The sequence below is a fragment of the Copadichromis virginalis genome, linkage group LG4 (assembly GCF_057382275.1).
Source record: "Copadichromis virginalis isolate Kocher_CV1m ecotype Utaka linkage group LG4, C_Virginalis_male_GT1.1, whole genome shotgun sequence".
NCBI classification, from domain to species: Eukaryota; Metazoa; Chordata; class Actinopteri; order Cichliformes; family Cichlidae; genus Copadichromis; species Copadichromis virginalis.
In genome coordinates this window covers 36,607,858-36,630,493 of record NC_140621.1, presented here as the reverse complement: position 1 = coordinate 36,630,493, position 22,636 = coordinate 36,607,858, and the positions used below count along the sequence as shown (strand labels likewise).

The 22,636-nt window shown below is 44.9% G+C and overlaps 3 protein-coding genes across 8 annotated transcripts in view; all 3 read right to left on the bottom strand.

Annotated features, from left to right (window-relative positions):
* Nucleotides 1-1,689: 1,689 nt before the first annotated feature.
* Nucleotides 1,690-15,084, bottom strand: abi3a (ABI family, member 3a). Of its 3 annotated transcripts, XM_085455273.1 has the most exons (12): nt 14,265-15,084; nt 13,478-13,639; nt 13,205-13,375; nt 9,399-9,575; nt 6,959-7,017; nt 6,805-6,858; nt 6,274-6,557; nt 3,532-3,675; nt 2,958-3,092; nt 2,372-2,473; nt 2,148-2,273; nt 1,690-2,061 (listed from the first exon to the last, which is right to left on the bottom strand). In XM_085455273.1, exons 2-12 carry the CDS (start codon nt 13,607-13,609, stop codon nt 1,898-1,900), a joined length of 1,548 nt encoding a protein of 515 aa, XP_085311399.1. In that variant the 5' UTR covers nt 13,610-13,639; nt 14,265-15,084; the 3' UTR covers nt 1,690-1,897. The 3 variants fall into 3 exon arrangements, with proteins under 3 accessions (XP_085311399.1, XP_085311401.1, XP_085311402.1); XM_085455275.1 differs by lacking the exons at nt 2,372-2,473; nt 2,958-3,092 and having other exon boundaries at nt 14,265-15,074; XM_085455276.1 differs by lacking the exons at nt 13,205-13,375; nt 13,478-13,639; nt 14,265-15,084 and adding an exon at nt 9,742-9,795.
* A 2,646-nt stretch (nt 15,085-17,730) lies between these two features.
* On the bottom strand, nt 17,731-18,804 carry dnaaf19 (dynein axonemal assembly factor 19). 2 transcript variants are annotated; one of them, XM_085455495.1, is made up of 3 exons: nt 18,679-18,804; nt 18,171-18,382; nt 17,731-17,996 (listed from the first exon to the last, which is right to left on the bottom strand). In XM_085455495.1, exons 2-3 carry the CDS (start codon nt 18,314-18,316, stop codon nt 17,894-17,896), a joined length of 249 nt encoding a protein of 82 aa, XP_085311621.1. In that variant the 5' UTR covers nt 18,317-18,382; nt 18,679-18,804; the 3' UTR covers nt 17,731-17,893. The 2 variants fall into 2 exon arrangements, with proteins under 2 accessions (XP_085311621.1, XP_085311622.1); XM_085455496.1 differs by having other exon boundaries at nt 18,171-18,371.
* A 2,224-nt stretch (nt 18,805-21,028) lies between these two features.
* LOC146712120 (rho GTPase-activating protein 27-like) overlaps nt 21,029-22,636 on the bottom strand; it is a 43,081-nt gene continuing 41,473 nt past the window's right edge. For all 3 annotated transcript variants that reach the window (XM_085455269.1, XM_085455270.1, XM_085455272.1), the window contains one exon: nt 21,029-22,633. In XM_085455269.1, coding sequence (XP_085311395.1) covers nt 22,456-22,633 — 178 coding nt within the window. In that variant the 3' untranslated portion in view covers nt 21,029-22,455. The remainder of the gene's footprint in view (nt 22,634-22,636) is intronic.

The following is a 22,636-nucleotide window of genomic DNA, read 5'->3' as shown; positions in this document are numbered from 1 at the left end:
TTAATATTTCCGGATTGCAGTGGGGCAGAGGAAGAATTATGGAAGGAGCAGTTAATGGGGAGAACTGTAGATTTTGGCCAGTTAATTGAATAATCTGAAACTCTTGAAAACCAGTTTATTAGAGTAATTACCTCAGAGAGGTTGGTTTGTGTGTTTTGCAGAAAAAGCAACACATCATCCGCATTATTTTCGTTGTGCTGACTTTTTCGTACTGCATCCTAGCTAGCATGACGGAGTTTCTGCACAGCTGGGTGGGTGTTATGATGTTACTGATGTTGAACTTAGTAGAGTTGCCAACCATCCTGTAAAAAAACGGAATCCTCTGGTATTCAGAGTTAATATTACGCGTTTCGTATTGAGGTGAAAAGGAACAGTTTGTCCCGGACTTCAGCTAGGATGGAAAAAGACACAAAGCTGGATTTATTCTGTGTCTTTGCTGCACAGCTGCCTCTTCTTCTCTCATCCTCTCCCCTCCCTCTCCTGTTTCTACTTCAATCATTAAACTGATCAATGATCAGCTGATCGGCTTTTCTCTCTTGTTTGTTTATCGTCCACTTTGCGCCATAAAGAGGAAACCAGCGGATGTCTCGCTAAACAACAGCAGCACGTTTGATCAGCTGTTGTTAGAATGTATTTAATATTAATTTCTAGTATCAGCTGATGTTTGCTGGAGCCACAGCTGTAAACCTGCTGGTCATGATGTCGGTTTGGATATGTGGTGAGAGGGAAACATGAAGATGAAACCAGGAGATGTCCTTACTGAATCATCAGAGCTGTGATGGAGAAACAGGTTTACCTTTTAGGTGACATGGATGAGTTGAAGTTACGAACTGTTTCTGAGAGACAAATAACACCAGGATCCTTTTTTTATGTGGCAGGATAGTGCTAACATGTAAGCAAGCTAGAAGACTGGCAGTGTTGCTCGGTATCCAGTTACGGAAGCAACACATTAACAAGAGAATTCTGAGTAAAACCAAAGTTACTTTCCCTAGTAACTAGTTACTTTGAAAGTAACGAGTAACTTGAAGTAACTGAGTTACTTTTGATAGAAGTAACTAGTAATGTAACTAAGTTACTAATTTAAAGTAACTTCCCCAACACTGGTCAGAACAATGAGGCGACTGCTGTCTCCAGGTAGAAACAGGAGTGATAAGCCTGCTGCTGTCAGACCTGCAGGTATCAGGCTGTGATGTTTCCTTTATAGTGGACAGAAATTACATTTTTGGAGTGGCACAAATAATTTGTTTGGCATCTTATTGAAGAACAGCTGATTATTCTGTAAATAGTTTGAAATGGTTATTTAAAAAAATCAAGGTAAAAGGTAAATGGATGCAAATAACTTTGTTTGTTGTTTGCAAAACTTGTGCAAAAGTTGTATGTATGCAAGTGTATCTATAACTTGTACATATGTTTCTTGTGTAAGTGTAAATTTATCTGTGGTATTGTGTAAATACTCACACTATTGTGTACTTCAAACACGTGGAGAGATGCCAAACTGCCTTTCATCGTTTTTGTAACAATGACAATAAAGAGTTATTCTATTCTATTCTATCTGAAAGACGAGACAAATCAGACAAAACAAGTCTGAACGCTGAAGCCCCTGAGAAACAAACAGGAAGACAGAGAGACCGAACAGTAGCAGCGCCCTCTGAAGGACAGAGGACACACTGCAGGGAGGGACACGGCTGCTGCTTTGAGAAGAAAAAACTTTATTTCATTAATCACAGGATTTGTACGAGCGCTCAAAGCGTTAATCACTCAGGTGTGGGGACACCAACCAGAAGCTAAGAACAGAGAAGTCTACCTGATCCGAGGTGTGCAACAAGTTACCCTACATTAACAATCATTCAGTGGATGCTACAGTGGGGCTGTTAAACATGAGGGGGCGGGGCTTCATTTAGCCACATGATTCGACGTAGTTTTCAGGGAAGTAGCCCTGTCTGCCGTTCAGGACGCCCTGATACCAGCCGTCCTCATGGCGCTGAGTCAGGTAGATGATGTCGCCCTCAGTGAAAGACAGCTCATCGGGCTTCACAGCCTCATAGCTGTACAGCGCCCTCACTGGACACAAAAAGGAATTGCAGTTAGACAAGCCACAGACTGTAGGAATGATGTCATCACAGCAAACTGTGATGTCACCTCAGTACCTTTCTCAATGTAATCTGGAGGGGCGTTGGTGTCGTAATCCACCGGAGGTGGGAGGGGCGGTATGTCATCAAACCTCGCCATATCATCCAATGAGAGCGGAGGAGGTGGGGCTGGGATCTCCAGATCTACGAGGGTGAGGAGGCAGGTGCGTATTAATGTTCTAATTCTACAAAAGCACTACCTCTAAGAGTACGGCATGCTGGCAGCAGAGTTCTCGTCTTACCCAGGTGTTCGAGACGAGCAGGTAAGCAGAGCCGAGATGAAGAGGAGGAAAGACGAGGCGGAGCACAGGGGGGAGGATAGGGGGGAGGTGGGGGAATCATGACTGACAGACAGAAAAAAGTATGATGAAGGCGTGATCGTCTGAGACCACAGGCAGTACCAAAGATGGACGCCGTTACAATGACATCAGCCATCAGTTAGTCAAGTCCTGCTCTGAAGCCTCAAAGGGCGGGTCTGAGTGTGAAACTGCAGCCTCATTGGTTAATGATATGTAAACTGTAATTTGTTAGCCAGTTCAGTGCCCGAACAGTCGATGACAGAAGTAAAGAAACGGTGTCGCCCCCTGATGGCCATTAAAAACAATGCAGCTATAAGGCGCTTTAGCTACGTCCATCTTTCACACTGTCGCTGATCAGGACCACGACAGATTCCTAATAAAGTTTGGATTGAAATGAATAGTGGGCAAATAAAGGCCTGGAACTCCTGGAACATTATTAAGGAACATTTATGGCCCTGAAAGATATTCAAGAACCCTTTCAAGGACCTCATGACTTCTCAGACCTGTAGCTCCCCGACTTTGTGCTTACGTGATTGGACAGTAGGCAGGAACAGAGAGCGGGTATAGCGGCAGCGAGAGGCGGGGCCTGAGCGGACCCTCAGAGAGAGAGAGCGAGTGGCTGGGGGTGAGTGACGGCGGTGACTCCTCCTGGATGGGAGGGTCACTGCAAAAGAACCACAGAAAAAGAAAAGACTGGAGAAAAACAAAGCAAAGGAAGGCTGACAAAAAGCACCACAGAAGAAGAAAGGGCTACTTAAACTGCACATTTTTGGAATGGAAGCTTTCTGGCGTCTTTTAAAATACCAGATTTGTGAATGATTCGGACTGTCCATGTATCACACAGGAAGTGTGTTCACTGATTTATTCTTCACCTGAACCTTCTCAGAGAATCTTGAGACTTATCGGTGAGTCGAGGAAAGCTGATTTTAGAAAATCAAACTGCACATGCACCAGTGGTTCATTCATCGTCACAGTAAAAGTTGTTGCATATGCATAATATCAGACTTTCAAAGGCTCCAAACTGGGTTAAACTGCACAATTGTTAAATGTTTCAGTCTCTTTATACAGGAAACGCACACACAGTTCAATATTAAAAATGCTACCGTCTATCTCCTGGTCAGGTGGGGGTGGAGGGGGTGGGGCCAGCAGGTCTGCGGTGTCACCGGGCAACGGAGGGAAGCCGTCGTCTTCAGAAAGAGGAAGAGGAGGAGGCAGAGAGGCACAAGGAAAACTGTTTTCTTCCACCACTGAGGACAGGGAGGAAACGAGATGTCATCATGATGTCACACAGTTTGATCAGGGTTACAGTGCGATGTGAATAAGAATGGTTTAACTCAGGGGTCGGCAATCCTGGGCACGTGCCACAGTTGGCACACGAAGGGTTAACTGATGGCATGACCATAGCTGGACTGGCAATCGGGCATTTGCTCGGTGGGCCGATGATTTTTTTTTTTTGTAACGGTATAAACAATGAAAGGTGGTGGATTGGCCAGATGCTGGTCTGTGTGTAAAAATGACTCAGTTGTTTGGTGGTGGCTATGGCGGTGCTTCCACAGATTCAGTAACATTAGCAAGTGGTGGAGGCCAGCAGGTGGATGAGAGAAAGGGGAGGCAAGAGGGGAGGCAGGAGGAGAGACCTGAGGCGGCCGCCGGTCCGAGTGTCAGGTGAACTGAACATCAGGTAAGAAGTTATGACCTGCAGTCTATCTGGGTCAGATATAAACCAAGTTTAGCTGGAGTTTATTTTCGTTGTGCTGACTTTTTACAGCCAGGTGGGGCATTAACAGGGAGAGGGGGGCACAAAGAAATACTTTCTTATTCTCATTTAAAATGTCTTGCTGTTATTAAATAATTATCTGAAGCTTAAAACCAAGGTTTCTATCTGATGTAAAATGTATAGAAATCATACATATACCAACAAGACTGTACATCACTGTCACAACAGCGTTTGTTTTCATTCAAAGGCTTTATGGTTTTAATACCTGGGGGGCGGTCTCTAGTCAAAATGCCAATTTTTTGTCCCAGTCCAGCCCTGGGCACGACACGCAGTGAATTAATCTAAGAAGGTGCATCAAAAAATAAATGGCCGCGCCAGCGATGAACATCGCAAATCAGCTCGCATAGACACATTAGTTGTGCCGCTTCTTAATGACGGTATCTTAGCAACCCCAAGTACCAGATTCGTAACTGGTTAACTGGTTAACTGGTTAAAAATAACTTAGCCTACTGGTGAGAGGGACGTTATTAGCTTTCCACATTCTGACACTTCAAAAGCTTCAGGAGCTGTCGGCTCAGCACAGCATCAGCACCACGGAGATACACGGATACATCCGTAGACACAATGCATTTTTGGGACTTTCAGGTGTTTGGACCAATGTTTTCTTTTCTGATCAAACCAGAAATCTTTAATGAGCAGCTGGATTTGTCTCGCATTAACTGGCTGAGTTAATGCCAGTTAATGCAACATCGAAGCAGCTGGAATCCACAGCTGTGCGTGTTCATGGAGCTGCATGTTCACCTGCTGGACATCACCTACTCAGTTTTAGACTTCAAACTTTCCTTTTTGCTAAAGCATATTCAATTCAATTCAATTCAATTCAATTTTATTTATATAGCGCCAAATCACAACAAAAGTCGCCTCAAGGCGCTTCATAGATACAGAGAAAAACCCAACAATCATATGACCCCCTATGAGCAAGCACTTTGGCGACAGTGGGCATATAGTTAGGGCTGGACCAGGTGACCCTGAATCCTCCCTTAGTTATGCTGCAATAGACGTAGGCTGCCGGGGATTCCCATGATGCATTGAGTTTTTCCTTTCCAGTCACCTTTCTCACTCACTATGTGTTCACAGACCTCTCTGCATTGAATCATATCTGTTATTAACCTCTGTCTCTCTTCCACAGCATGTCTTTATCCTGTCTTCCTTCTCTCACCCCAACCGGTCGCAGCAGATGGCCCCGCCCCTCCCTGAGCCTGGTTCTGCCGGAGGTTTCTTCCTGTTAAAAGGGAGTTTTTCCTTCCCACTGTCGCCAAAGTGCTGCTCATAGGGGGTCATATGATTGTTGGGTTTTTCTCTGTATCTATGAAGCGCCTTGAGGCGACTTTTGTTGTGATTTGGCGCTATATAAATAAAATTGAATTGAAGTGAACTGAACTACCTGACAAGTTTAACTGTCTTCAGAACATTGCAGAGGCCTTATTGACAGTATTTGGCTCTACATGTCTGTGTAGCAGATTTTCTCTCACATGAGTCCTCAGGTAGCCGTCTGAATGCTGGACACTGGGAGACCTGTGTCTCTGAGTGGGAGACCAGAGATCACATTAACATGTGTGTCTCTGTATTAACAAACATGCCATATTGGCCCAGTTTATTTTTCTTATCATTGTTGTGAGGAGACCATAAATAGCATTTGTATTTTCTGTTGTACAGTTCATTTGCTGTTATGGATAAAAAGTCTTTTTTTGTTTCCAAATAGCTGATAACTATTCGCTGACAGCTGCCAACATCTGCAAACAAACATAATTCTATAAAGTGGTTCTATATAGTGTGTGACTGTTCAAAGAGCGTTATTAAATTTATTGTTATGGAATCATATGGCACACTGACTTCTCAGGAAATTTTAAATGGCACTCGCCATCAGAAAGGTTGGCGACCCCTGGTTTAACTAAACCAACCACACTGATACAGGGTAAAGTAGTCCAGGCTTAACTAATCCAGACATAGCTATGAATGAACCTGCTTATCAGAGATTAACTAAACCAGGATTAACTAATTGTGCATTTCTAACTGATTTGTAGTTGCTATGGCATCATCAAAAAACATTTTTCTGTTTTGTCTTCACCTGTCTCAAGGCTGAGGGGTGGAGCTGGTGGTGGAGCACTAGCACCTGAAAAGGGTGGAGGAGGGGGAGGAGGAGGGGGGGGTGGGGCTAATATATCTCCCGATGAACCAGGAAGAGGAGGTGGGGGAGGCAAGGCCAAGGCGCCATCTGGAACTGGCATCTCAATGAGAGCAGGAGGAGGAGGTGGGGCATCGTCCAGCAGCGTGGTGATGATGTCAGCCTCAGGCGGTGCCTGCCAGGTGGTGGGAATGGTGGGTGGAGCTACAGGTTTCCCAAAGCTGGAGCTGAAAAACAAACTTTTCAACATTAAAGCTGATAAATGAAGTTCAAATTGGAGTTGCTGTTTGATACTGTGTTTGTCCCATCAGTGGGTTTGACTTCCTTTAACCTCGGGCAGCAGCAGTCAGGTTTCAGCCCTGAGCTCGAACTGAAGGCTCTGTGATGCGGCAGTCAGAGCTCAGGGCTAAACTGAGGTCTTGACCCTAAAACCAGACCTAAAGCTGCGGAGGATTGAAGGTGTCTGGTTATTACCCGCCAGCAGGGGGCACCACAGGGCACTGGACTGCCTCTGGAGCTTTGTTGGGCCTGAAACACACAGACACACGAAAGCTCAGCTTCCTGTTGAGCATGCTGATGTGAAAGCAGAAGGAGCTCTGAATAGAAACACAGTAGAACTAAAGTAAACCTGATGGAGGCGCCGTGTTTGCGGATCGTTCCGGTTTTGTCCGACTGTTTCCCAGAGACCTGCAGGGAGGGGGGGACACACAGAAACCAATGTGAGCATCAATGGAGCCTCTCAGGCTGCTGCAGCACTAATTAGTCTCTCTGAACATTTTCCCACGCTCAACAAAGATGCCAGGCTCCCAGAGTGTGTGTGTGTGTGTGTGTGCGTGTGTGTGTGTGTGCGTGTGTGTGTGTGTGTGTGTGTGTGTGTGTGTGTGCGTGCACATGTGAGTGGGGACCGGGGTGGAGGGGCATCACCGCACTGTGAGGACAGTTTGGAATGGGGGGGAGTTGTTTTGTCTGGGTGAATGAAACATTTGTGGATTCATGGTCAGGGGCCTGAGAAGGTGCTGTGTGCATGTGGGTCCTCACAAAGACAGAACAGCAAATGTGTGTGTGTGAGTGTGTGTGGTTAATGTGTTAAAGTTATTTTAGAAGCACTTCTTCTTCTTCTTCTTCTGCTGTTGCTGCTGTTTTGTGACCTGAGCAGAGCTTCGTGTTGCACAGAGAAGGCGACAGCAGACAGGAAGTGTGCGGCGCTTGCTGCAGCTGATGTGAGAAACTCTCACCCTCTTTCTGTCTTTTTTTACTCTCAAGATAAAAATGTGTTTGACAAAAAGCTGAGAGTCGGGCTGTTGCAGTGCTTTGTGTTAATACGGTCATCCTTCATGTGATGTTTATGTGTGTGCAGCACAGCAACATCAAAAATCTCCACAAATGTGACAGTTGGTGTCGTAAGCCCCGCCTCTGTTCAAAGATGGTCGCTCACAGTGGACATAGATGCTTCTTTCACTCTTTCAAACCATCTGTCCTCTCTGTCCAACAGGTGAACGTTGGCATCCTCGAAAGAGTGACCTTTGACCTTTAGATGCAGATGGACTGCTGAGTCTTGTCCTGTGGAGGTGGCTCTTCTGTGTTGTGCCATGCGCTTGTGAAGAGGCTGTTTGGTCTCTCCAATGTAGAGGTCTGAGCATTCCTCGCTGCACTGTACAGCAAACACCACATTGTTAAGTCTGTGTTTTGGCGTTTTGTCTTTCGGGTGAACCAGTTTGTGTCTGAGTGTGTTGCTGGGTCTGAAATGCACCGGGATGTCATGCTTGGAGAAAACTCTCCTGAGTTTCTCTGATACACCGGCTACATAGGGGATGACAGTGTTGTTGCGTCTGTCCTTCTTATCCTCCCTCGCTGGTGTCTGGTCTTCTTTTCTCTGCCTCTTTGCTGACTTTATAAAGTTATAAAGCTGAACAGCTTACACGTGGTGTTTGCTGTACAGTGCAGCGAGGAATGCCCAGACCTCTACATCGGAGAGACCAAACAGCCTCTTCACAAGCGCATGGCACAACATAGAAGAGCCACCTCCACAGGACAAGACTCAGCAGTCCATCTGCATCTAAAGGTCAAAGGTCACTCTTTCAGGGATGTCAATGTTCACATTTTGGACAGAGAGGACAGATGGTTTGAAAGAGTGAAAGAAGCATCTACGTCCACTGTGAGCGACCATCTTTTAACAGAGGCGGGGTTTACACCAACTCTCTGCCAACTATAATCCAGTTTTGAGATCCCTCCCCAGACGCCTTAACGCCCACTCACATCCTGGGCCATCTGACCTCAGGAAATCACATGATAGGGTGGGGCCAGGTTTCACAATGAACACACCCGAAACTCTGGCTGATTGGGACCCACACCCAGTTTCACACCTTGGCTCATGTGATTAGAGGATCATCAGGGGTCCTTTTGTCCCTCTGTGGGGGGAAACTCCCACTAGGTTTATATCTGGGACTCTCCACCATTTGACCTTAGAACTGAAGAAGCTTCTCGGATGAGAGGTGAAACGTCTTCAAGCAACTTAAAGAAGTCCAGACGCTTTTCTTTGCAAGCTCCTTAGACTACGATGACCTGGATGACTGAGAACCTTCACAGACATCTCGACTGTTATGGATTTGTGCTACGAGTCTCATCTTTTCCCGAACAGAAACAGAGGATGTTACAGATGAAACTAAACCTGCACGAGAACGCTGCAGCCTACAGAGGTGACCCAACATCTGAAGGAGGAAGTCTCACTGCACAGTCATTTCTGCTTCTGTGGTTCAGACACTTCCTGCTAGCATCGCGAAAGCAGCACATAGAGCAGAGCGTCACTTCTGCTTTCCCGTGTCTGATTTCACACCAGCTGCTGCAGAGCCTCCCTCTCATGTCTTCAGAGCTTCAAAGGCCACAAAGGCCTGAAATACTGAAACACTGTACCGAGAGCTCCGCCTCCCACACCGGCCACACCTGTCACTGTGCACAAGCTCACATCACCTGACCAAAGAGCAGCTCTGCTGGATTTTAGGATGTGGATAAAACGGAGCAAATCCTGGAAGTGATCTGCTGATGTCACAGGTTGTGTTTGTGTGTGTTACCTTCATGCCGTGGCCCAGACTGTCCAGCTGCTGGTAGTTGATTGGCTTGCGGCTGTATGATGGGCGTGGCTGCATGCTGGTGGGAGGGAGGATCTTGTGGCTGCGTGGGACTCGTCTCACCACCGTGAACACGCCAATCTCCCTCCTGAAAACCTTCTCCTTGTGCATGTCCACGGTCTGACGACAAAGGTCAGAGGTTAATGGACCCGCGTCTGGACCAGGTCAGTGTGCGCAAGTCCAACATGGTGGCTCCATTTAAATTTATTGCGCTGCAGAAACCATGAGCTTCAGTGAATGTGACGGCATCATAGACAAACACAGGGAGAAACAGGTGACCTCTGACCTTTGAAGAGGTTGTAATCATACGTCATACTGCTCATACGTCTCTGATGCACTGAGTCTGTAATGTGAAACACAGCTTTGTGTTGATGCTAGCTTAAATGTGTGACAGCACTGAGCAGCTCCTTCAGTGGGAGACTGCGGCACCCACGGTGTGGGACGGAGAGATTTCGCAGGTCTTTCCTCCCCACTGCTGTCAGACTCCATAATAAAGACTTTAACTGATCAAGCACATACATATGCAATAATACTAAGTGCAATAATCCTTTCTGTCATCGTTGTATTTTTACTCAGTTGTATATAGTATTTGTATTTGTATTCTATTTTTATCTTATTGTATATTTATTTTATTTTATTCTACTGTATATAGTATTTTATTCTATTCTGTACAGTTGTGTACTGTATTTATTCTTATTGTATTCTAATTTTTGCCTCATAACTTTTGCACTGTCCACTTCCTGCTGTGACAAAACAAATTTCCCACGTGTGGGACTAATAAAGGTTATCTTATCTTATCTTATCTTAAATCAGGTGTAGTGCTGCTGGAGGACAGCGACCAATCACCTTCAGTCTGTTAGAACCTCCCACTCTGTTACACTTACTGCATTACACTTTATATGCACTCGACATTTCCTACTTCTTTTTCAAATTCAAAGCTTCTACTAACATTTCATGGGTGACACCCGCCCGTCCACCCATCGTTTCTAAATGTGAATAATTCAGCCTACTGTGGTATATAATTAATGCTATCCGGTCGTTCAGTCTGACGTCACTAGCCGTGTCTGGGCCTAAACTCCGCTGCAGGTCCATATATCAAACGATCACTATGGCATTACTGAGAGTTGAAAAACTGTCTAAAGTCTTTAATCTTTAATAAAATGATCAGCGTTCTGCTCTACCAGGTGTAACAATTGAGTTTAACATCCAGGCATCCATGAAAACGGAATTTATGACATCTAACGGAGTTAGAAGTTAGCAGGGAGTTAGCTCGCTAGCTTCTATCTAAATACAATATAGCATGTCCTGACTGCGGGGTTTTGGAAACAAATTAAAACGTACAGCTCTGTTATCACTTCCAGCATAAATGAAGACAGAAAACTAAACAGCAGTGACGTTTGTAGGGTTACTGAAGTTGGGCTAGCTGGTATATAATGATGTGCTACGTGACAGCTAGCGACACAGCTATGTTAGCATAATATAAACAAGCTAACTTTTTTTCCACTCGATAAAAGTTACCGTGAGTGTTCTCGGTGGTCAGGAACAAATGTAATCGCATGCCAGGATGCTGTAAAAGGACCAAACTTCAGCCAGGAGAACAACTGAGATAATCCATCCACAATACGAGGTTAGTCATTCATATACTGCTGCATGGGCTGGGCTGTAGTTACATCCTAAGGTTTTAAAAACCGAGCTTAAATAAATGATTAGTGGTAATAAAAGCCGAGGGAGGTCAACAGTGATCACTGACTGTTTTAGGAGCTTTTTGAGATTAAATAGAAGAAAATACAAAACATTAAACATGTTAACAACACAAAAGCCATATTAAACGCAGACTACTTTAGACCCGGAAGTAGGATTCGTCACGTCATCACTTAACAACCGGATACTATTAGCCTCTACCCATCCCAGGGTGAGAGGCAGGATGGATAGAGGTCTCCGGTGCTCTGCTACCGTGGGATCTGACTCTTCGAAAAACCGGCATTTACAACATGGACTTCACGTTTATTCTGAAGGACCTGAAACGTGAAACAGTTCACTGAGCTCAGAATCAGGTGAGGCTCACTTTCCCATATACTTCTATGAAAGCAGACTTCAGAGTAGTGGTCCCCTGCTGGACATTAGAGAAAATGCAGGTGTAAGACACTCACATAGAGTACAACATACAGTGAAATGCGTCATGTCCGAGCTGCGGAAAGGCTGCATACGTAGCCACGCAATTTCAGGGATTGGTGTTTGGCATGGGGAGCCTAGACAGGGCCCTTACTGGATACTAGAAGGGAATCGAACTTGCAACTTCTTCTCCAAAGGTGTGTGGTCTCGCCCCGATACACTATCCAGCTGCTTCAGCATCGGCTTGTTTTTACAGACACAGAAGAGCCGTCCATAACTTATACCGACTGTGACTCTGACCCCGAGCTCAGTAATTTGTTCAGAGGGTAAATGATCAGGTTTAGCTTTTTCTTTTAAAACTCTTCCAGGTTTTCATAAACGATAGTTTGTGATATGATAGTTTCAATATTGTCATTTGCCTGACCACTTTGGCTACGTTCACACTGCAGGCGAAAGCGCATCAAATCCGATTTTTTTGACCCTCTGCGACCCAAATCCGATCGTGCTATGACAGTGTGAACGGCACAAATCCAATATTTTCAAATCCGATCTGGGTCACTTTTGTATGTGGTGCTGAATCCGATACATATCTGATGTTTTAGAAAGCGACTGCTGTTTGATGGTCATGTCGCATTAAATCCGTCTTTTACGTCACTGACACAAGACAGACGCCAATTATCAGCGCCGGAGAAGACATCGCGAACGCTTCCTGGCCATCCAGTGTAGATGTCAGTGAAACTGTTGGGAACAACGTTGGAGAAACGTGAACATTTTATTTGTACTGTATAATCTGCAGATTCTGACAGAAATCTGCAACTAGACGCACCGCTCCTCTAAAACAGCAATAAGGATCATTATTAGGTTATTTACATTGTTATGTAAATAACAAAATAACTTAAAGCAAAAATTGGGAAACGTAAAGTCCGAAACAAGTCTTTATATTAAGGCCATCAGTCAAACAATACTGTTGGTCTGGGTCTAAACAGAGCGCGTTGTGTGTGACGTCTTCTTTTGCGCATGCGGCCGCTTTGAGCGTTCACACTAGAGCGCGTTTGCTGTCGCATTTTATTTGTAGTGTGAACAAGCAGACAAAAAAATCAGATTTGATCAAAAAATCGTAATTGAGCATCAAGACCTGCAGAGTGAACGTAGCCTTTGTTCCAAAACAGAAAACCAAACTCTCTGTTTGAAAAAAAAAAAAACAGCCCCTCCTCCCTGCAGCGCCCCCTGCGGAGTAGACTTTGTGTTTTCTGCCTAAGGTGAAAACCACAGCACTGCGAGGGTCAAAGGTCAGGAGCTTCAGACTCTAATCAGGACCTTTACATCATGCTTACACTCTTATCCTGAAAGGAAAACAGGATCTCTCATTTCAGGGGTCTTGAACTCCAGGCCTCGAGGGCCGGTGTCCTGCAGGTTTTAGATCTCACCCTGGGTCAACACACCTGAATCAAATGATTGGTTCATTACCAGGCCTCTGCAGAGCTTTATACATGTGAGGTCATTTAGCCATTTAAATCAGCTGTGATGGATCAAGGACACATCTAAAACCTGCAGGACACCGGCCCTCAAGGCCTGGAGTCCAAGACCCCTGTCTTATTTTAACCATCAATCAGCACCATGGACTGGGTGGGGCCTACCTGACCAATCAGGTTGATAGACGACTCCATGTGGCGAAGCTGATTGGTCTGGGCATCGAGTAGACTCAGGACGCCACTGGCCAGAGTGCTTATCTGGTAAGCGACGCTGGCCAGTGATTGGGTGGTGAACTTTTTTGTTTCTTCCAATGCCTTCACACTGCCCTCACCAGCCTGATAGAGACACATCATGGTTAGCCTAACTTGGCAAAAGGGCTGGAGGCAAAGGGAAACTGTTAGCTTAGCTTAGAACAAAGACTAGCTCCTGATTAGTACCTGTATGTAGTTGTTGTAGCAGTAGTCGGCCACATTGAGCAGATTGTCGTAGTTTTCCCTCAGAGCTTTTCTGGCATTAGGAGCTTCTTCCAGGATCTTCATCACATCCTCGTTTAAGTTCTGATCCTTCATGATTCCAAGCTCAGCTTCTACAAACTAATCCTTAAGAGCAGCACAAACATGCAGAAGAAACCAGAGAGCAATAAGAACCAACCAGAACCAGGGATCAAACAAAGTGACTAAACTGGGCCATTTCAGTGAGAGATAGTCAGAAAATTGCTGTTAATCAGAGTAGAGTGCAATAGAAACATGCTGTAAGCAAGAGTAAATGGACTGATTCTTATATAGCGCTTTTCTGCTCTCCTGGAGTACTGAAAGCGTTGTATACAACATGCCTCATTCACCCATTCATATAAGCACTTCTAACCTCAAGTGCAATCTCACCAACATTTACAGTCACGCACCGTGGGCCAACTTGGGGTTACTATCTAGCCCAAGGATATTTAGCATGCAGACTGGGAAAGCCAAGGATTGAACCACCAACGTTCGATCAGTAGCTGCTCTGCTCGACCATCTGAGCCAAACAGCGTGCTGTTAATCAGAGTGCAGTGGAAAAACGTCTTTCCTTTGACGTGCTGTGACTGTAGGTGTGAGGGACAGTCACTCTAAAACATAAATCAGTTTGAGTCTGATGAAGGCACGCTGATCAATATATTAGAATATTGATCTGAATAACACACAGAAAGCAGCAGATTTATATCTCACAACCATAGAGGAAGAACCGTACCTGAAGAAAAGTGCAGAAAGTCACCAGCAGCCGTCTGATGAGCCGGAGCTGTGATGAAGCCTCCTCCCATGTGATTCTGTGAAACTTCACCGTGCAGCTCCAACTTTCATGTTTGCTGCAGCGCTGAGCACACAGAGATCCTGTGTGACAGCGCGAGGGCTCACTCCTCTGCTGTACCGGGCCACCAACAACAGCCGTCACCCAGACCGGCCCCACTTCAGTTTCCACATATGGGTGAGAGGCAGCACTCCTGCGCCCATCTGCACCTCTGTGTGCAGACCTGCTCAGTATAAACCACTTCCCGTTTCACATCAGCGTGAGGACATAAGTTACAATTTAGGAAAAACTAAGCTGGGCAAGATGTTTCAAAAGCTATGAAACAAAGTGAAAGTATTAATAACAGTAACAGACTGTAGCAGGGTTATCAGAGTGCATTAGAAAAAACGATCCACAGTAAAAAAGATCAGACACCAACTATGGAGAAACAAAACATCATCGTGATCACTGACTGAGGTTTATCAGAGACACTCAGGGGAGTCTTCTCCAAGCACGACATGCCAGTGTACTTCAGACCCAGCAACACACAAAGACATAAACTGGTTCATCACAAAGACAAACTCAACAACGTAGCTGTGCAGAGCAGCGAGGAGTGCTCAGACTACACTGGAGACACCAAACAGCCACAACATAGAAGAGCCACCTCCACGGGACAAGACTCAGCAGTCCATCTGCATCTAAAGGTCAAAGGTCACTCTTTGAGGATGCCAATGTTCACCTGTTGGACAGAGAGGACAGATGGTCTGAAAGAGGAGTGAAGGAAGCATCTATGTCTACCAGAGATGGGCAGTAATGCAAGTAACGCGTTACTGTAATCTGATTACTTTTTTCAAGTACCGAGTAAAGTAAGGGATTACTATTGCAAAAACGGTAATTAGATTACCGTTACTTTCCCGTAGGAACGCTGCGTTACTGCGTTACTAAAACCGTGATTTTTTGCGAGAATGTCTCATGACAGTGACGTAAGCGAGTGTGACGTTCGTGACAACAGCTGTGTGCAGATCAACAATGGATCATATATCGAGTGCAGCGAGAGTATGAGCGTGCAGCGTTTAAAGCGTGGAAGCACTGACCTTACTTTGAGTTTGATTCCATAAAAAGTGATAAAAACATTAGTGTCCGCTGTGCGTGGGAAGAAAACTTCTTTTTACAGCGAAAAAACCCCCTAAACTTCCAACAAGCACCGAGTAGCTACGACGTAATGGGAAACTCACAGAGAAACTCGCGGATTCTTCCACTGACCGCGGCACACCTGCACCAGGGTAAACCTCCGCCTACCCCACTCCTGCTTTACAGGTGAAAATAGAGCAACAGGACCGCTGAGTCTTTGACTTTATTTATTTTCTGCTGTGTTTTACTTGCATCTATTTGAAAGACTGAGTGTAAACACAAAATATATTTTATTTTATGAGCTGGAATGTGCAGAAAATAGGTTTAAATGTTAAACTAATTTCTTCCAGTCAGAGAATGATGCAGATAATTACATTTTTGTTTGATGCATAAAGTTAAAAGATTAAAACTAATAAAACAAGTTTTAAAAAGAGACTTTTCCATTTGATTACATTTTGTATGATGGATTATGCAGAAAAAGTAGAATTGGGCTGAAAGATCTATCACTTTATCACCTCTTCAGGTTGTAAATCCTGTTTTTAAAAGTAACTAAGTAACTAAGTAATTAATTACTTTTGAAAATAAGTAATCAGTAAAGTAACGGGATTACTTTTTTGGGGAAGTAATCAGTAATTAGTTACTGATTACTTTTTTCAAGTAACTTGACCAACACTGATGTCTACTACACAGCAAAATCTCCAGTGTTAAATTAACACTGGAATATTTCTAACATTTTGAGTTATTTTCCAGTGTTAGAAAATCAGCACTGCTCAGTGTTAGCCATTGTTAATCTTCAAAACTGACTAAGTTACTTTTAAACATATAACACTGTCAAAAGTGTTAATTTAACACTCAACAGTGTTGTATTTAACACTCAGAGGTGTGGACCCATATAGACACTCTCCAGTGTTAATTTAACACTGGAGATTTTGCTGTGTAGGGATGCACCGATACCAATGCCGGTATCTGGTATTGGCCTCGATACCACATTTTCTGAAGTACTCGTACTCGTTTCCAAAAAAGTGGTATCGGTCATCCCTAATGTCTACTGTGAGCGACCATCTTTGGACACCAAATGTCTGCCATCTATAATCCAGTTTGAGACCCTTCACAGACACCTTAACACCCACTCACATCTTCTACTGACCTCTACTGAGGTCAGTGAGTCGTGACCCACTGTTGATCATTTGCTTTTGGTACTGAAGAAGCTTGTCGGATACATAATTTCCTTTGGAATTATCAAAGTGTCCTGATTGTGAAGAAATGTCTGCACAAGCTTAAAGATGTCCAGTCGCGTTTCTTCCAAGCTCCTTAGATCAGCGGTCTCCAACCTTTTTTGCGCCACGGACCGGTTTATGCCCGACAATATTTTCATGGACCGGCCTTTAAGGTGTCGTGGATAAATACCACAAAATAAAACTGGTACCCGCACAAAAAGAAAAAGAACATTTATTCATAACACACGTGAAAAGACCCAGGACAAACGAGTATAACAATAAAAACGATAACAAAATAACGCTGAAAACCGATAAAACCCCTGAAAACTATACATTTCACATCTGAGCTTCAACTCTCGCGGCCCGGTACCAAACGACTCACGGCCCGGTACCGGTCCGAGGCCTGGGGGTTGGGGACCGCTGCCTTAGATCACCGCAACCTGGATGACTGAGAGCCTTCACAGACAGAACATGAGCTGATATCACAGAGTCTGTTGTATTTATAGTGACTTACTTTTCATTTTTCACTTCCTGTAATAAAAACTCATCTCAGTGTCTTTCACAGTTGGTCACATGTGAGCGGTTTCGCTCTGTCACGCTTGTTAGTGCTCAGCCTTCATCCAGAGATGAAGCTGAGCGGTGGGTCTGGAGCGCCCCCTGCTGCTCAGTGTGAGAATCTGAAATCAGAGGAGTGAGGACAGAAGAAACACAGAACTGCACACCTGTCCACACCTGATCTGCTACTGTTACGCTCTCAGGGTGGGGCTACCTGCACGACTACCTGATGACCTCTGACCTCAGTGTTGGGTCAGTAAATGATAAATGGCCTGTATTTCTATAGTGCTTTACTAGTCCTAAGGACCCCAAAGCGCTTTACACATCCAGTCATCCACCCATTCATCCACACATTCACACACTGGTGATGGCAGCTACATTGTAGCCACAGCCACCCTGGGGCGCACTGACAGAGGAGAGGCTGCCGGACACTGGCGCCACCGGGCTGTTGGGTCAGTACAGTGAAAGACGTCCACAGCTCACAGGTGAGTGGACAGGTGTAGGAGTCAGTGATGCTGGGAGAATGGTTCACGTTCTTCAGGTTTATTAGAAATGATGAATTGTTACATCTGATCTCTTTTCCTGTTTACAGCTTTCATCATGTGTCACATGTTCTGACATCACAGCAGGACTATAAAAGACTCTGTGGGCTACAGCGTGTCAGTCCACGCTGGTCCAGGTGAGTGGACATCACTTGTTGCTCGGGGCGACGGGGTTCCAGGGCTGTTTCCGCAGTGCGCCGTCTTTATCTTTCTTCTCCAGAGGCTTCATGTGGCAGGCCAGGACCAGGTCTCTGAGGGGCATATAAACCACACCCAGCTGTGAGAAAAACCTTTAAAGCATCACTGACCAGGGCCCTGCTGGACTCAGCAGGCCTCGCCAACCAAAGCTCAAAATCTCCTGGAACTCATCCAAAGACCCTGGAAATGCTTTGAAAGAGGTCCAGGCCTCTCCAGGAGCCGCCTACCTGAACTGGTCGTAGGACGCTCTCTGGCAGACGGCTCTCAGCTTGGCGTCGTTCTCACGCTGATGTCGCCGCTCAGACTCGACTGCCACCTGCAGCTCTCTCTCCAATGCAGAGAAGTCGATGATGTCACACTGTGACATTGCCATCTCCTGATGATGTCTCACAGCTTCTTGACTTCCTGTAAGTCACGGACTGAACTTCCTGTTTAAGTACTGAGATCATCAGAAATGCAGAAAAATAAAAGTGAGCCTAAGATCACTTCTGATGGAATTCTAATAAGAAAGCAGATAGGTCACATAAAGCCCTCCTCCCTCTGCTGCAGCTCACACCACGGTGCAAACAGCGGTGACATCACAACGTGGCATCACATCAGCTACACCGATCTAATAGTGTACACGGTTATTGGTCACGTGACCTCACAGCTGCTAACTAAAGCAGCTTTGATCCAGCGGAAGTTGAAAACACGACCGGGTCCTGAACGCAGCTCGAGTCTGTCGTCAGTGCTCACCTGTAACAGCCTGAATCCTCTCTGTGTTCACCTAAACTCAGGCGCTCTCACTCCCTCCGTGAACTCTCTCGTCTCTGATCGAAAACAAACCGTTTCCATGACGACGCGCCGCTCGTGTCTTCTTCTCCTCTTCTCTGAGCGATGTCAGCTCGCTGCTGCCGCCTGTGGCCGCTGGCGGAACTGCAGGGCTGGGATCCGCCTGTACAAAACAGAACAGAATAGCGCGCCACACCATCTGTGCTGGAATAAAATATAAATATTAAACAGGAGAAATATTTAAAAAAATAAATAAGAGAAAGACATGATGATTGTGATCCGGACGAATCTGGACAGGATCAGGATCACCGTGATCACACAGTGACTTATAAACCAAACAGGAAGCCATAACGAAGCCTCCACTGTTTCCACACTTTCTACTTCAGTAATATTAGCTGATAAGGTAATATTTCTATACAACATCTCATAGGTTTATGTATTTTATATGTCATATATAGTGTATATGTAGCACACAATCGTAAAGAAATGAAACATGCAGTCAACTGAGCCTTGTGGCACAATTCATTGTAAGAAGTTACGAACTAAGAATGTTAAAGGCGATCACATTAGACAAGATGAAGGTGTTCGCGTTGCAGGTCGAGCTCAGTGCCGTGAACAGGAAGAGAAATGCTGGTGTTTGCTTATTCTGCAGCTTCTCTCGTCTCTGGTTTTTGTGGTGGTGCAGTTTTTATTTCAGGCAGTATGTTATGAGGAAGGAGCTGATGAAGTATTCCATTAATCACAGTTAACATCACACCTGAAATATTTCATTAAGAATCTTTTATTGTGTGTGAAGTTTGGCGCCCCCTGCAGCCCAGATAAATCCACTGCACCTGGATCAGAACGATAGCATAGAATAACTTTATTTTCCATATCGATGGAAATTTGTTTCCAGTTCATCAACGGATCAATCGAGTCACTTCATATCAACCCATATTTACACATGTATGTACATATGTACATATACAAAACTTCAGCGCAACAATACACATCCCAGCATCTCGTTATTCAGCACACTGACTGATGTTGGCACAAAGAACCTTTTTACTAACTAGAGTCGTCCTAACGCTGTCCTGAGCAGAGGTGGACAGTAACAGCTCTGATGCTCTGCAGGTGGACAAGTCTGTGCTGGAGAAGGTGGGGAGGCACGACCTAGTTGAGAGTCTGGAATGCATGAGCAACAACACAGGTGAACCCACAGCACAGGAGCAGCTCAGCTCTTCCTGGCCTGATTTAATCTGATAATTTAAATCTGAAAGTTTCTTTGTTTTCAGAGAGTTTTCCACTGCAGGAAGCAGGAAGTCTTTTATATCCTGGGTGGGATGTTATCGGGTCAGCACTTTAAGCTGATGCCTTCTTAACGAAGACTGAGATCTGAATGAGATGACTCCTTCCTTAAATTGTTCCTATGAAGTAAAACAGGTCAAAGATTTGATATCCACCTTTGTTGTTGATGCACTAACATGAACAAACATTTGTACTCAAGAGTTTTTTAGTGAATATTTTCCTGAAAAGTAAAATCTGCTGCAGACTGATCAGGACTCACAGCTCAGGTGTTTTGTGTCGTTTTTGTAAGCGCTCAGAGAAGAAGAAGAACCTGTTCACATATTTCTGAAGCACAAGAATGAAGCAGCTGCTGATCATGATGTGAAAGCTTCTGACGAGTCTTATTTTACACCCTCAGGTCCAATGCAGCTCGACAATCCACATCACCGTCTCAGCTGAAACCGCAGAAGATGAGCATCGTCCGACGAGCAGCTGGTACCATGGTAACAGTTTACCATGATCACATCTCCCAAATAACACAAAGAGGCGATACATCATGTATGACACACAGTTTCACAACAAAGGATCTGAAAACCTGAGATTTCTAACTGCTCTTGTCTTTTATTCGTGTTTATTCAGCGGCTGTTAGCCAATGAAATCACATTATGCAAATAAACTGGGACAGCGGCTACTGACTACGGACAACACAATGCGAACAAAGTTACTAACAGGCAGCTAGCTGGGCTAATGAAACTTGCTGATGGAAGCTTTGCTAGCTTGCACTGTGATTGGTCATTTTTGTTATGATGCCAGGAACGCCAGTAACCAAGCGTGGAGCAGCACATCTGTGAGTCCTCCCACCAAAGCTTCAGCTCTTTGTTGACCTTTGATGATTCACACTTTGGCTTGTCGAGGCTTTAGCAGCCATCTTTGCAGGTTATATTTCTGTCTGGGGTTGTGGTTTTAGTCCTTTGGTGAATTTGTGTTAAATAAAGAGTTTGATGTGTTTGATTTCTGGGTGTGTTGAAGAGAAGCAGACCCAGCAGGACACCGTCATACACGACAGTTTATTTCAAACTAAAGTCAGGAAAATGCCCTCTTGTACAGAAAGGAATATGAAAGGAATATCTTCCCTAACAAAGTAACTTAGTTCTGCATCTGTAGTGCATAGAAACTCACTGCTATAAAAACATACATAACTATTTACAACAGTAAGAACTGTCCTGTAAAATCCACCCCTGGCCGTCATGTAGTTTTAAATCCTTTGTTCTGTGTTCAGTGGAGCCTCCCTTCACTCAGATCTACAGTTTAACAGTCGATAAAGCTTCTGCCTCTCGTTCGGAGTCGAGCGTTTCACATGCGTTTTCTATAATGTTCCATCTGCTGATGAAGCTCCATATTTATGATCATCACATCATAAAGTCTAGAGTTTGATCCAGTGTTTAATACGTTGCATGTTTTATTTAACTTAAACATACTCATGGTATCAACACTGATGTAGAAAATTATTTTGCCGTGAATCTGTTTCCCAGCATCAGTGAATGCAGCGCAGTGGTGGCTGCTCTGGTAGATATACCTGAACAGGTGGATGGAGATTCTCAGGATCACATGTGCAGCTGCTCTCCACAGTCTGCCAGGGAGACTCTGTACACCCTCTTTGGGTTGGTGTGACTTTCTGGTTCACAGAAAGTCACACCAAGTCATACCTTGAAGGTAAATTTCCAGTCATCTGCAGAGGAGGGTCTGAAAATTTAAAAATACTTCGAAGGATCGTGTCTGTACAGTGAAGAAGCACAGGATCCTGAGACGGTGCCATTCAATCAGGATACTGTTTGTTCTGCTGTGTTTTAGCTCATTTAAGGCGTGATGCTGAGATGCCGACATGATATACTCAACATTTACATTTTATATATATGAAATTTATAAAAAGGGTTTTTGGGTCTAGGCAACACAGCCAGCAGGTCCCGGGTCAAAGTTTAACATCCACAGAGTGAAAAAACAAAACAAAAAGGCAACAGAAGATGAGTTCAGAGTTCCACGAGTTTCTCAAAGGGTCCTGAACCAGTCTGGTTTACTGTGAGGCATTCAGAGGTTTAACAGGACATTCACCACTTTGGTATTTTGTCTTGAAGGAGAAACAAACATGCTGGTTTCAAACCTGTCCTGGAGGTTTACCCAGGATCAGTTCCTGTGTTTCGGTCCAGAGAGCTACAAGTCTGGCAAAAGATGTCGTTGTCACATGTTTGATGGTTTTAAGGTGCCAATAAAACGTCAGGTTGGGTCTGCTCCTTTTAAAGAGGAGTGAAGAGGTTTCAGAGCCAACCCTCGGTATCAGGTGGTCCTCTCAGATTCCCACATTTGGCTCCTGGGTCAGAGAGGAGGGGGTGTGTAGGTCCAATGTCCTCGAGGGTGTTGGAAGACTCGCGTCCTCTGAGGGTTCTCGCAGGACGCAGAGTAAATTCCAGGAGTTTCCTTTTAGCTCTCTGAGAAAACAGTCGGGAACTCGTTGAGCAAGAGCTCCACAATCTGGCTCTGGAACACCATATGAATCGTCATATTTGCCGACTCAGTCTCGGGGCGAAGCAGTGTGGGTCCGAACACGATGGCGATACTCTGAACCGACATCCTGTTAGAGTCCTTGTGTTCGATCACCCTG

Excerpts from the sequence above, each read along its gene's own strand:
- abi3a (XM_085455273.1), bottom strand. The coding sequence starts at position 13,609 with ATGAAGGATCAGAACTTAAACGAGGATGTGATGAAGATCCTGGAAGAA. Across the intron at positions 9,576-13,204 it reads CTATCAACCTGATTGGTCAG|ACCGTGGACATGCACAAGGA; the intron begins GTAGGCCCCACC and ends CTTTGTCGTCAG. Across the intron at positions 7,018-9,398 it reads GTCTGGGCCACGGCATGAAG|GTCTCTGGGAAACAGTCGGA; the intron begins GTAACACACACA and ends CCCTCCCTGCAG.
- dnaaf19 (XM_085455495.1), bottom strand. The coding sequence starts at position 18,316 with ATGGCAATGTCACAGTGTGACATCATCGACTTCTCTGCATTGGAGAGA. Across the intron at positions 17,997-18,170 it reads GCGTCCTACGACCAGTTCAG|AGACCTGGTCCTGGCCTGCC; the intron begins GTAGGCGGCTCC and ends TATGCCCCTCAG.